This window comes from Euphorbia lathyris, chromosome 1, assembly GCF_963576675.1.
Source record: "Euphorbia lathyris chromosome 1, ddEupLath1.1, whole genome shotgun sequence".
Lineage (NCBI taxonomy): Eukaryota > Viridiplantae > Streptophyta > Magnoliopsida > Malpighiales > Euphorbiaceae > Euphorbia > Euphorbia lathyris.
In genome coordinates this window covers 139,906,866-139,920,615 of record NC_088910.1, presented here as the reverse complement: position 1 = coordinate 139,920,615, position 13,750 = coordinate 139,906,866, and the positions used below count along the sequence as shown (strand labels likewise).

At 33.6% G+C, this 13,750-nt stretch overlaps 1 protein-coding gene across 1 annotated transcript; it reads left to right on the top strand.

The window, feature by feature from the left end:
* The first annotated feature begins 249 nt into the window (after nucleotides 1–249).
* Nucleotides 250–3,550, top strand: LOC136219724 (probable rhamnogalacturonate lyase B). Its single transcript, XM_066007222.1, has 12 exons — nucleotides 250–365; nucleotides 540–590; nucleotides 694–810; nucleotides 901–1,020; nucleotides 1,113–1,248; nucleotides 1,370–1,540; nucleotides 1,658–1,813; nucleotides 2,034–2,234; nucleotides 2,331–2,632; nucleotides 2,710–2,826; nucleotides 3,062–3,188; nucleotides 3,311–3,550. The coding sequence occupies exons 4-12, from the start codon at nucleotides 935–937 to the stop codon at nucleotides 3,548–3,550; spliced, it is 1,536 nt and encodes a 511-aa protein (XP_065863294.1). The 5' UTR covers nucleotides 250–365; nucleotides 540–590; nucleotides 694–810; nucleotides 901–934.
* Nucleotides 3,551–13,750: the final 10,200 nt, after the last annotated feature.

The window sequence follows — 13,750 nt, the reverse complement described above, 5'->3', positions numbered from 1 at the left end:
GTACTAAAGGATCAACAACGAGTAATCATTACTTATCTTATATCTCTTCTTATCTTGGTTTCTAATTTTGTAAAAAAATATCACATACATCTACTCAATGAAATTACAAGGGTGTATTTTTATACTTTTCTGTATTGAAATAAAAAAAAATGACAGATATAATGTAGTGTAAGAAGTAATATTTTTTATCTTAAATATATTTTCTGGTTACTTTCTTAAATATTTTTTAATGTTTTGTATCAGGTTGTGATTGATAATGGACTTGTTGAAGTCACTTTTGCTTCTCCTGGTGGTGATGTCATTGGAATTAAGTACAACAAAATCGATAATGTACTTGAAATAAAACATGAAGAAGATGATAGAGGGTACATATTTAAACATATTTAATTTAGTACTATGTAAACGATAATGTTGATTCAATTTTTATTTTTTTAGAATTTGTTTACATATATCAATAACTAATTAGATAAATCACATTTTATATGTTTTTCTTTGAAATATAATTCTAACTACATTACACAATATTTTTTTATGTGCAGATATTGGGATGTGGTTTGGAGTACACCTGGAGGGTCTGACATATTTGACAAGTAATTTAACCCATATGACATATAAATTATTTAATTATTATTTTCATGATAGATAAATTGATTATGTCTGATGAAATTGTAATTAAATTATTCTTTCCTTAAGGGTACAAACCACTGATTTTAAAATCATAAAGGAAGATGAGCAACAGGTAGAGATTTCATTCTCCAAAAAATGGGATCCAAAGGATAAATCCGCGGTTCCTCTAAATGTAGACAAGAGGTCAGTTTTACTAAAATAATTAATGTATATTTTGTAATACTATGATTAAGGCACAAATTAATGATATTAATGAAATTTCAATTGATGCAGGTATATAGTGAGGTGTGGAAGTCCAGGTTTGTATATGTATACAATATTGGAACGTTTAAAAGGATGGCCTGATGTTGACATTGATCAAATTAGAGTTGTGTTTAAGCTCCAAAAAGAGAAGTAATTATGGAAAATCGTATTAAATTACCTAAATTAATTTGTAAATAATTAGGTATGCATTAAGATAATAAAAAAAATGCAATTATGTACAGGTTTCACTTCATGGCGGTGTCAGATGATAAGCAACGGATGATGCCGATGCCGGAAGACCGTACCACCGGTCAGCCACTTGCATATCCTGAAGCTGTTCTCTTGACTAATCCAATCGATCCAAAATTCAAAGGAGAGGTAATACTATTAAAATATTAACTTCTAGCTACTTATAAAAATGGTAAAACTTAATATATGTTATTAGAATTAGTGGTATTTTAGTTTAATATAATGAATATATATTGTGATAATATTGCAGGTAGATGACAAGTACCAATATTCACTAGAGAACCAGCATAACCAAGTACATGGGTGGATATCAAATGATCCACCCGTTGGCTTTTGGATGATTTCTCCCTCCCACGAATTCCATGCTGGTGGACCCGTCAGACAAGACCTTACCTCCCATTGTGGCCCCATTTGCATGAACGTTCGTAACTTTTATATCCATTCATTCATGCGTCAAACCTATAATTTAATGTCTGGTAGCTAATTTTATCGGGGTTCCATGTGAATGAGATACATTAATAATATAATTAAAATGCAGATGTTTACAAGCATCCATTATGTCGGGAAGGACTTTAATACATCATACCGAAATGGAGAAGCATGGAAGAAAGTTATGGGTCCTGTTTTCGTATATCTTAATTCTATTTCCCCAACGAACGATCCTCTAGCGCATTGGAACGATGCTAAAGCACAGGTATCTGTCAATACACTACACATTCGTTGTAAATAACAACAACAACAAAGCCTTAGTCCCGAAATGATTCGGGGTCGGCTAACATGAAGCATATATCTTGGTTCATGTCATAAGATGTGGCTAAGTTTTACGCTGGCCGCCACAAACCTACCGCAACCCTCCTCATTCGGTATAAATATCATTATAAAAACATTATCTTACTTTTTTTTTGTATATATAGATGTTAAAAGAAGAGAAAAGTTGGCCATACGATTTTATTCAATCTCCAGATTTTCCTTCCTCTAATCAAAGAGGGACTGTTATGGGTCAGCTAACAGTTGGAGATAAATATGCGAGTGAGAAGTCACCGGTGTATGCTGATTGTGCTTATGTCGGACTAGCTGCACCGGGTTTTCCGGGCTCTTGGCAATTCGAAGCTAAGGTATATAATCTTATGAGTGATTATAATAAAATATATTCTTTGGCTTAAGCTTTTGGTGAAATTATTTACATAATTGGGTTATCAATGTTGTTTTAGGGCTACCAATTTTGGACTCGATCTGATAGTAAAGGCAATTTCGTGATTAAAAATGTTCGACCTGGGACCTATAGTTTGTACGCTTGGGTTCCTGGTGTAATTGGAGATTTCAAGCATAATTGTGATATCACCATTACACCAGGAAATACAACAACATTAGGTTCACTTGTATATGTTCCTCCAAGAAATGGTCCAACTTTGTGGAGCATTGGAATTCCTGACCGTTCTGCTGCTGAATTCTATGTGCCTGACACCAGCCCAACACTGATGAACAAACTATATACTAATCATCCAACAGACAAGTAATTAATTACGACTCGTCTACTAAAATTATTTGCCATAATAACATTGTTTAATTACTAATCCTTCTGTTGAACAGATATAGGCAGTACGGATTGTGGGAAAGATATACTGATTTATATCCAAAAAATGATCTTGTTTATAATATTGGTGTCTGTAATTACACTAAAGATTGGTTCTTCGCCCATGTTATAAGGTATATTAATTAATTGTTTCACTTGTTCATATCCTTGGATTAAACTCCATATTAGCACATATATTACTCTTTAGTAGCATTTTTGCTTTTCGTGTCCATGTTTATGTCCATTTTCGTTTGGAGACACATTGTGAAGGTTATGTTTTAGAAATAATGTTTATTTGTCCGTTCAACATAGATTAAACTTTTTTAGGGCTGGTTCTAATTATATATATGTGTGTTGGTTCATTTCTAGGAAAAAAGGAAAAGATACATATGAACCAACGACATGGCAGATCGTATTTCCACTTCAAGTTGTTCAACAGACTGGGAATTACACTCTTCAGTTGGCCTTGGCATCAGCTGCCATGTCTGAAATTCAAGTATATAATATTTTATTTCAAAGCCAATTAGGATTTTAAATTTCTTTTTATAATAATAAATGTAACAACGCATTGTTAGAGGTACTAACAGAAATATTGTGTTTGTTTTGTTTACTGATTAGGTTCGATTCAACAACCAGAATGCTGTAAAGCCTCTTTTTACGACGGGATTGATAGGGAAAGATAATGCAATAGCAAGACATGGAATTCATGGGATGTATTGGTTGTATAGCATAAATGTGCCGTGTAATAATCTTGTTGTAGGAAGTAATACTATCTTTCTAAGTCAAACCAGAGATAATGGCCCATTGTACGGTGTCATGTATGACTATATTCGTCTCGAAGCCCCTACACAACCTTGAAAATCTCTTCTATATGTTAATTATTATAAACATAATTTTATCGATGTAAATTGTTTATATTCTTTTTAATAGAGAAATTATACTATTGATTCTCTTCCTTTACCATATTACTTTCTAGTGTGGCTATCAAAAGCTAAAGATAGGCTGGTCGTAACTTGTGCATCTGTTGAAACTAGAAGATCATAATTTGATTCTCCTTAGTCATCAATGGTTTTTTTATTTCTACAAGAAATTTGATATTTTATGACGCACATAAATTGTCATGAAATAATATTTTTTCTTCATAATATGTAATAGCTGACGAAAATTGATTGTCACAGTGATCGTCACGGTATGAGCGTCGTATTATATATATATCACGATTTTTTTTTCTTTTGTCATTGACAATTTACTTTTATATGATGAACAAGAACATGTGTCACTATATTGATTTGTATTAGTGACGCTCATTTTATCACTATTATTATAATATTTTGTCACATTAAACTTTATTTCGTCATGAATACTAAACATTTAAATGACACCATTCATCATTTGTCATCTAAATATATAGTTAAAGTGACGAATTTCAATACAATATCAAAATTATAGAATTTTATTAACGTTGTATCTATCGTCACTTAAGTTTTAATATCGTCAGAGAAAGTATATATTTAACTGACAAATTTATATTTCGTCATAAAAAAAATACAGTTAATGTGGTGAATATCTATATAAGACTGAAATTGAAAAATTTAAATGACGTTATATTTGTCATAATTTTTAACACGTTAAAATCTAATTTGTCACTTAAGAGTATTAATTAGGGACAATCATATTGTCATTAAATGTACACTTTTATTGACGATAGCAAACGTCATGAAGATCATCTTATGATAAACAAAATATTCATTGTCATTGTTAACGATATTTTTTAGTAACAAAAATATTCCCTTTACAACCTTGACTTGTGCGGGAAAATGCGGGCGTGCCAGAGAATTAAGTTCTCAACCTACTGTTAAGAAAACAGTTTTTATAGATATGTGCATGTGTCTAATGGATAACTGACTAATGATCAAACAATTGTCCGGAAAAAGCAAGGATTGTGAAAATGTTCCCCTGGATTCCTAGTTGCCGTCAACACAACTTTAACTAGAATTGGACCAATAGTTTTCAGTAATTAAAAATGTAAGAATGATAAACCAAACACAAGAATTTTGGAATTTTTTCTTTATATTTACTTTAAATAAGAGTTTTGGGTTACAATAAACCGAATAGCAATAATTACAGCCAAGACAAATAGAAAATTTAATATCCACAATGTTAAAAAATATGATTGTAATTGAAATTGAAATGAACAATTGAAATGAATTAACCGAAGCGGTGAGCCGTTGCATCGAAGCGTCGCGTTGATACATTTTGTCTGTCTGAGGTCGTTATCCCGAGACCGATGCTTGACTTGAGTAAGATGCGTGTTTAGTGGTGCCAATCGATTGAGCTTGAATATTTGGAAATTGGGATTACTGTGATAAGATTGATGTTTTGACTAGGAAATTGAGTTTTTGGATGTGAGTTTGAGCAGGAAAACGAATAGGGTTTGTGTTTGGTCGAAAAAGAGCAAATTATACCAAATCAGGGACCGAGAGGGACGATTTTAGTGGCTAAAATCTAACAAAATAGGGGGATGTTGTAAATTGATGTTCAAATTGATGAACAAAGGCTTGAGATTATAGCAATTGTAGCTAGAATTGATGATAAGAATCAAGGATTAATGATCGGAATTGGCTCGGGAGCTTGAGAATTGTACTTAGGAATGAAATTGGACTGAATTCGGGTAGAAAGATATGAATAGACTGAATATATCTGATAATTGGGTTGATGTGTGTTGTGTGTTGTGTATTATTGTATTTGATTGATTATTTTGGTTTTGATTTTTGTTTTGTATTGATTAATTGGTTGTTGGTTGGGGGGGCTTGAATGAAGAGGAAGAAATGTTATTTATAGGAAGGATTTGCACCCACGAATCACACACTTACCCACTACTCATGCCATGCTTTCACTTTGCATAAAATGGAGTAGCGCTTCCTTATTTTTTGGCCTCAACTTGGCTTGTGAAGTTTGACCCGAAATTCTATTGTGTTTCTGCAGCTGACTTGGTAAAATTCATGCTCTCTCTCTGTGCTCGTCCTGTGGTGCTGCTGAAGATGGATCCAGAAAGGTGGGGACGTCTATTTTCTGGATCCGAACTCACTTCTGAAGTTCTTGAACGTTTAGCTCCCCGAATAATTTAATCAAAAGTGACCAGTGACCTATTTCGGGTTTCCTGCACTTAGAAGTTAGTTTAATGCATTTTCCCACTTTGTCACCCACTAACTCACATTCTTCTCTTCTTTTGACTATTTCTTTTTTCTTTTTTATTTTTTTATTTCTTTTATCTTTGTATTCTGTTATTTTTCTTTTTATTTCTTTTATTTTTGTATTCTTTTATTTTTCTTTTTATTTCCTTTATTTTTTACACCAAAATAATAAAAATGACAAACTGTAAGTTATAATTATAACCTATGATTTGAATACGAATAAATGTAAAAATTAGCAAACTTAGGTTATAATTATAACCTATGGTAAAAATGTAAATAAATGTAAAAATTACATTTACCCCCAACAATTACCACCCATCTCTTTTATGTAATGGAATTACGTAATAAGAGAAAGTTTTTTATTTACCCCCTAACTTTCCTAATTCTAGCTATTATCCCATAAAATTCAATTGAATAAATCCTATGAAATTAAAGGTCTATTTGTGAAAAGAAATCCTAATTTGTCTAAAAAGGAAAATGAAATTGACCCGAACTTCCCTAAACTAATTCGGCCCATTGGAGAATTGAAATTGGGCTTTTTGAACCTAATGAAAATCACAAAGGCTTGAATTAAAACTCAATATACAACTTAAACCCAACTTAACTAAATTAAAGGGTTACCCTGGTAATCATTTTTTTAGAAAAGATAATCATATTACTAATATTTAACAGTTTTACATTATTTAGGCTTGTATATTTATATTAAGGCTTAATATATAATTTGTACCTGAACTTGTCCAAAAAAACTTGATTGGTTCCCTGAACTTTTAAAATATCCCGATAACCCCTTAAACTTGTATAAAATGTTCAGTTAGCCCCCTGAACTTGCACAAAATTTAATCAAAAGATCACTCGGTCGCAAAAGAGTAAGTTAAATGCGGAAGATGTATTACACGCATATTAGAATGTTATTACATAATTCAAAAATAGATTAAAAATAAAGTTATTACTTGCTCAACCATAAAACTTTTTTCTCTAATATTAAAACCGCATACCTCAATTTTGGTTGTTTTACTTTTTCGTTTGAACGCGTACAATACATCTTCTGCATTTAATTTACTTTTTTGTTGATCGAGTGATCAATTGATTACATTTTGTACAAGTTTAGGGGGCTAACTGAATATTTTATATAAGTTTAGGGGGCTATTTTATATTTTCTTTTCTTTTTTACACCGAATATCTTTTATCTGCCTTATTTATTTATTTTGGTTTCTTTTCTTTTCTTTTAGGCAGATTCGGTTTACATTGTTTGCATTCTCTTTCTTTTTTAAAAAAAAAGTAAGAAACGCATACCTGAGCTTTTGCCCTCCGTGTCTGAATAAATTTGCAGTTAATACTGACTATTCTCATCTCATTGATCCTTCCTCCTACCTCAGACAGCGATTATGCTTGAAGAATGTAAAAACTGCACCATTGAATCAACTTTTCCTTGAATTAACTTGAAAAATCAATTAAATTTCTCTTAATTTCTTCTTCAGGCTTCTTATTTTGGCTGTCATGCCATGAGTTCCGCCTTAACCACACCGTGATTACTGGGGCTCTTAACTTCTGGTCCACCCACTGCAATTCTCTCAAACTCCGGAGGGGCTCCACTGTACGTAAAAAAAAATTCGTACGAAGATTCAAGAATTTGATTCCTACTGTAAATGTAGTTATATATAAAAGTTGTTTTGGATTTTTTTTCGGTATGTTTACTGTTCACTAGTACTAATTGATTAAGCTAAAATCTAAAAATACCTAAACTAATAGGATTCTATTTAAATTTATCCATAAAACTAAAATCCCTAAATATCACCAATTCAATTCAATTCACCAATTGAATCCAATTCAATTCAATTGGATTCACCAATCCAATTCAATTCAATCCAAATCCCTAAACTTTAAAACTAAAATACCTAAAATCCCTAAATATCACAAATTCAATTCACTAATTCAATTCAATTGAATTCACTAATTAGAATCCCTAAAACTAAAATGCCTAAAATCCCTAAATTAGAAATCTTAAATAAACTCTAAATTTGAAATCCCTAAATTAGAAATTCTAAATTAATCCCTAAATTAGAAATCTTATATTAAATCTTAAATTAGAAATCTTAACTAAAGATTATCTAAGCAAACAAACAACATATTAATAGTCACAGTCCCTTAAACTAGAAATTTCACAAAAAATAACCTCAATTTAACAATCTCTAATTTAAATCATGAAACTAAATCTACTACAAATAAAATAAAGAATAAAAAACAAAAAACAAAAAACTTACTTTGAAATTAGAAGTTGAATGAGATTGAAATGATTGATCAATTGAAATTTATAAATAAAGAGGGACCAATTTGGAAAAATTACCACTCTCACTATTTCTCTCTTTCTTTGTCAGACATCTCCCCAAAATGAAAAGAAAAGAGAAAGCACTATGTCTAGGGATGGCCGAAAATCCTTTAGAAAAGATAAAGCAGAATTGTAAAATAAAGAGATGGGAAGGGCATTTTTGCCCTTTCCATCTTTTTATTTTTTTAACCCTCTACAGCCCAAAACGACATCGTTTTGGGCTGTTTTAGGGTTAAAAAAATAGATGGGAAGGGCGAAAATGCCCTTCCCATCTGTGAAGAAGAAGACACTTTTGTGTCTTCTTCTTCAGCCGCCATGGTTGGAGGGGCTCCAGCCATGGCGGTCTCTAGTTCGAGTTATTGTTTAAAATCCCTATTAAGGGGTTTCTGGCGGAGCCGGAGGGTCGGGAGACCCTCCCCTACCCCCTGGCTCCGCCCCTGCTCTTAACTGATACCTTGATTTGCAAGAAACTCGAACCTCATTTGATCAAGATTTGATTCGAACCTTGCTTTTCTAGGCTTCCATCTTCTTGCCTTACATTTCTGAATTTTAGGACTAGCTTGTATGTGAAATCTGCAGCTCTTAGGCACATAGTAGCTCACGCACTTGATCACCGCATGCTTCCGCCTTCTTTGTTTGATGTATGTTGTTTAAACACAAGGCCAAACCTGCACACAATAAAACAGTACATCTAATAATGCATAACTTCTCGTATCACATACCTTGATAGAACTTGATGTTTGACAACTTTTGTAAATACCCATTTTTATGCAGACCAACTTTTAAATTTTTAATAAATTTCAATGAAATTTTGAACGATTCATGAATTATCCAGAATATATATGGTATTATCTTGAAAATAATTTATTAGGGAAAAATTGTGCTATTAAGGCTAATTTGTCATATTTCGGTATAAATCGGTAAAAACATCGAATTATATTCAAAATGCGACTTAATAGAATTAAGGTATAATTTTAACATATTATGAATTTTATTCGAGATATGTTCCTTGTATTTTAAATAAAATTGAATTTGCTTGAATTCGAGTTATAATTTATTGATTAAGGTTCATATGTCAATCAAATTACTCTTTCACTTGGGACAATTACCTTCAATCATTGGTAAAAAAATAAATCTGAACTCCCTAAACACATACATAGGATTTAATCAAAGGATTCCTCAGCCTAGATTGTGTCATCCATTAATTCACCTTCTACCCTATCAATTGTTCACTTTATTTTGTATCTTTATTGCTTTTAATTAGTTAATTAGTTATTCACAAACCCAAATCTTTATCCAACCCTCTAAACAATTAGATCATTCTAGGTAGATTTACTAGTTGTAACAAATAGTATTTGTGGTTCGATCTCGTGCTTAGAACAATATTACTGGTTGCGATAGGATACATTTGTCCTATTAAATGCTATATATTTTATGAGGATCAGATCCTAAATCCTAGTCGTCCATTCATACATTTAAACATATTAATTGTTTGATTGCTTTGGTAGTTTAATTGTTTTATTCATAGTTAAGGTTACAAAATCAAAACACTTAATTCAATCCTTAGATGATATAAAATTTGAGTACGAATAAGGCATTAAGTACTAGTCTCTGTAGGATTTGATACAATTCTTTGGAACTTTTACTACTTGATACAATAAAGTCCACTTGCTCCTAATTGATATATGTGATTTATCCCTATCATTAGGTCATGCTGACATGAACTAATTGATGGGAATGTGATTGTCCATTGGGTTTCTCTAGAAACTCAAAATTATTCATCCTACAAGCATTGTTAATTTATCATTGTAGTAATTAACATTTAAGAGTTTGGATCCAACACTAAAGAGTTTGGAACCAACACTGAACTTCTACTGAACTTCAGGAAATTTATACAGAATTACAAACATCAGTTACAACTGACTTCCAAAACTTCTCCTGAACTAAAGCAATAACTGAATAACTTCTCCTAAATTCAAATAATTAATGAAACATTATCTGCTAATAAATTAACTAATGCATATTTCCAACAAATTCCTCATTGCCTTAGTATTTACAAACACCCAACTTGTTTCAAAGTTTATTTTGATGATGTACTTTCCCATCACCATTCTAGAATTGGACCTCTTGATGCAAAATTTGTTTTGATGATGTACTTCCCATCACCATTGTAGAATTGGAGCACTTCTCTCCAAATGCTTCATATTAGAATTGGAGCACTTCTCTCCAAATGCTTCATATTTGAATTGGAGCACTTTCTCCAAATGCTTCATATTTGAATTGGAGCACTTTCTCCAAATGCTTTATATTTGAATTGGAGCACTTTCTCTCCAAATGCTTCATATTAGAATTGGAGCACTTCTCTCCAAATGCTTCATATTTGAATTGGAGCACTTCTCTCCAAATGCTTCATATTTGAATTGCAGTAGTTTCTCTTCAAATTCTTCATATTGGTGCACATCTCACCAATTTCAAAACAATGTTTCTTCTTCTTCTTCGGCAACATGTGTCAACTTGACACTTTCTTCAGACTTGGTTCTACAATTCTTTTGAATATGCCCAAACCTTTTATTTATCACAGTTTATCAGTTTATCAGAAAACTCTTGTAGAGTCTCCTTTTCTTGTTGTTCTATCATTGCCATGATAGAGACCCTTCAAAGTATCCCAAGCTTGCTAACTATGGCCATCAAAAACTTGTGCAGCCACATGATTAAAGGATACTGCATCTGCTTCCATTCTCACAGATCCCTCAAGATAATTTACTCTGATACCATTTTGTAGTAATTAACATTTAAGAGTTTGGATCCAACACTAAAGAATTTGGAACCAACACTGAACTTCTATTGAACTTCAGGAAATTTATACAGAATTACAAACATCAGTTACAACTGACATCCAGAACTTCTCCTAAACATAAGCAATAACTGAATAACTTCTCCTAAATTCAAATAATTAATGAAACATTACCAACAATTATACTACACGTTTTGTGTTTTCTATTTGATTAGTTTGCATCTTAGCTAATGAATCTCTGCTCTAGTTTAGATAGAGGCCTACTGTTAATCATGCAGTGTGTTAATTCCTTAAATAATGATTCTGATATCCAAATTGGTAGTAATAATGGCGTGAAAGAGAGGCCCCAAATCGTCATATCTCTAACAACATTTGGTCTCTTCGTTCCTGTCTTTGCTCCTCTCCATTCTTTATCCTCTTCTAATTCTCATTTACATCGACATAGAAAGGTTTTCATCAGAGTAATTCTCTCTAGAATTTTTGCTTTCTTTCAAAGTAATTCACTCGCATGCCTCAGGCTAAAAATCGAAGCTTTGAGATTGAGGATGACATGTTCTTGAAAGAAGGTAAGCCTTTCCGAATTATTGGTGGTGATTTGCACTATTTTCAAATTATTCCTCAGATATATTTCTCTCTTTTGTCTTATCAAATTCCCAAGCAATGCCATTTCTGGGCTCCTGCATTTACTGAGAAATGAGAAATGTGTTTCCTGATTTTATCAAATTCCCACCATCATATCTTGTGCAGTAAGAAAAGAAACCCTCGATGGAGGAAATCATGGCACAATTCATGCAACAAACACAACTTTAATAAAAGGGCTAGAGACACAAATGCACCATCTGGCTAGCTTGGTCTCTGCCAAAAGTAACAGAACTCTAACAACCAAGATTAAGGATAACTGTAAAGAGAATGTACTCGCCATCCTCTTAAGGAATGTCAAGGCTATATCAATTCGGTACATAATGAGTGAAAAGGGCGAGTCATCCAATGTACCAAAAACAAGCACACACGAGGAAGAAAAAGAAACCACTACTCTAGGTATGTGAAGTTCCTTAAGGTGTCTGCCCTAGTTGGAAAAAGTTTAAATAGTTCCTAACCCCCCCTTGGAACTATACTTGCAACCTTACAAGGGACCAACAAGTGGTATCAGAGCCTAAAAGCTCACTGCTAAAGGTTTAACAACCTTGAGCTGATCCCTACCATGGGCGAAAACAGCACTCGGTTTCTCCCTGGAAACCAAACAACTCAGATACTGCCTGAGGGGCTGTCCATTACTAGGCCTCCCCTATTCTTCGGGTCAAACTATACCTTCTGGAAGAATAGGATGAAGAATTTCATTCAGGCTACAAACATGAGTGCCTGGCTATCTATAGTCCAAGGCCCGTTTGTACCTGTCGAAGTTGTGGCTGGCCTAACAGTTGTAAAAGCTGAGGCCAAATGGACGGAGGATGATCTAAAGAAGCTCCAAAACCATGCTTCGGCTATCAATATGCTTCACTGTGCGCTCGATGCTGCAGAATATAACAAAATCTCAGGTTGTGAGTCGGCGCAAAAGATCTGGAAAAAGCTGGAAGTCACCTACGAGGGAACAAATAAAGTAAAGGAATCCAAGGTGAATCAGCAGATGAGACTGTACGAGCTGTTCGAGATGAACAATGATGAGGGCATTTCAGACATGAATGCAAGGTTCACCAACATCATTAATGAGCTCAAGAGACTTGGGAAAATCTTCACTGAGGAAGAACAAGTCAAAAAGATACTCAGGAGTCTTCCTAAAGATTGGAAAACAAAGAAGACAGCAGTTGAGGAAGCTCAGGATTTAACCACCTACAAATATGACAAACTCATCGGTTCGTTGCTGACCCATGAGATATCCATGAAAAACTTTGAGGTGAAGGAAAAATCTGAAGACAAGAAGCAGAAGTCACTTGTCATGAAAGCTGACTCCACTGACGGGAGCTCAACTGATGATGAGGAGATGGCCATTTTCACAAGGAAGATGAAAAGGCTATTCAGGAAGAACGACAAATATTCTAAAAAGCCTTACATAAAATTTGATAAGTATAAAGCTGACTCAAGCGACAGCAAATAAAAAAAGGATAACTCAAAGCCCATTACATGCTTTGAGTGCCATCAGACTGGCCACATAAAGTCAAGCTGTCCTACACTGAGGAAAGACAATAAGAGCGGTAAAAAGGCAATGGTGGCTATATGGAGTGACAGTGATGAATCTTCATCAACAGAAACTGAGGCCACCGAGTCAGCGAAGATATGCTTCATGGCTGACGAACTTGCTGAGCCATGCGTCTCTGAGCCTGCTGACCCATCCATCGCATCAGATGATGAGGAGCAATCAAATGAGGTAATTTCTCTTCCCTGGCTCAGAAACGATATGGTTAATGCCCTGAGTGATCTCTACACACTTGTCAAAAAGTGTAATAAGAAAGTTATAGCACTCAGCAGGCGCTGTGACGAAGTGGAAGAGGTCAAAATGAGTGACCTCAGATTCCTTCTTCAGGACAATTCAACTCTGCATGATAATATGAAAATCATTGTTGAGTCTGTCTCTGAGGTGCAGTCAGTTTCAAAGAAACTGAGAAAGGACGTCACAACCATCCAGAACCAACTAAAGGTTCCAAATAAAAATAACTTTCCTCTGAGAACTCAGTACCAAGGTACTCAGCAGAGATGGAATCCCTAGCGAAAAGTCCAATGTGACTTTTGTGGGAAGAAAGGACACACCA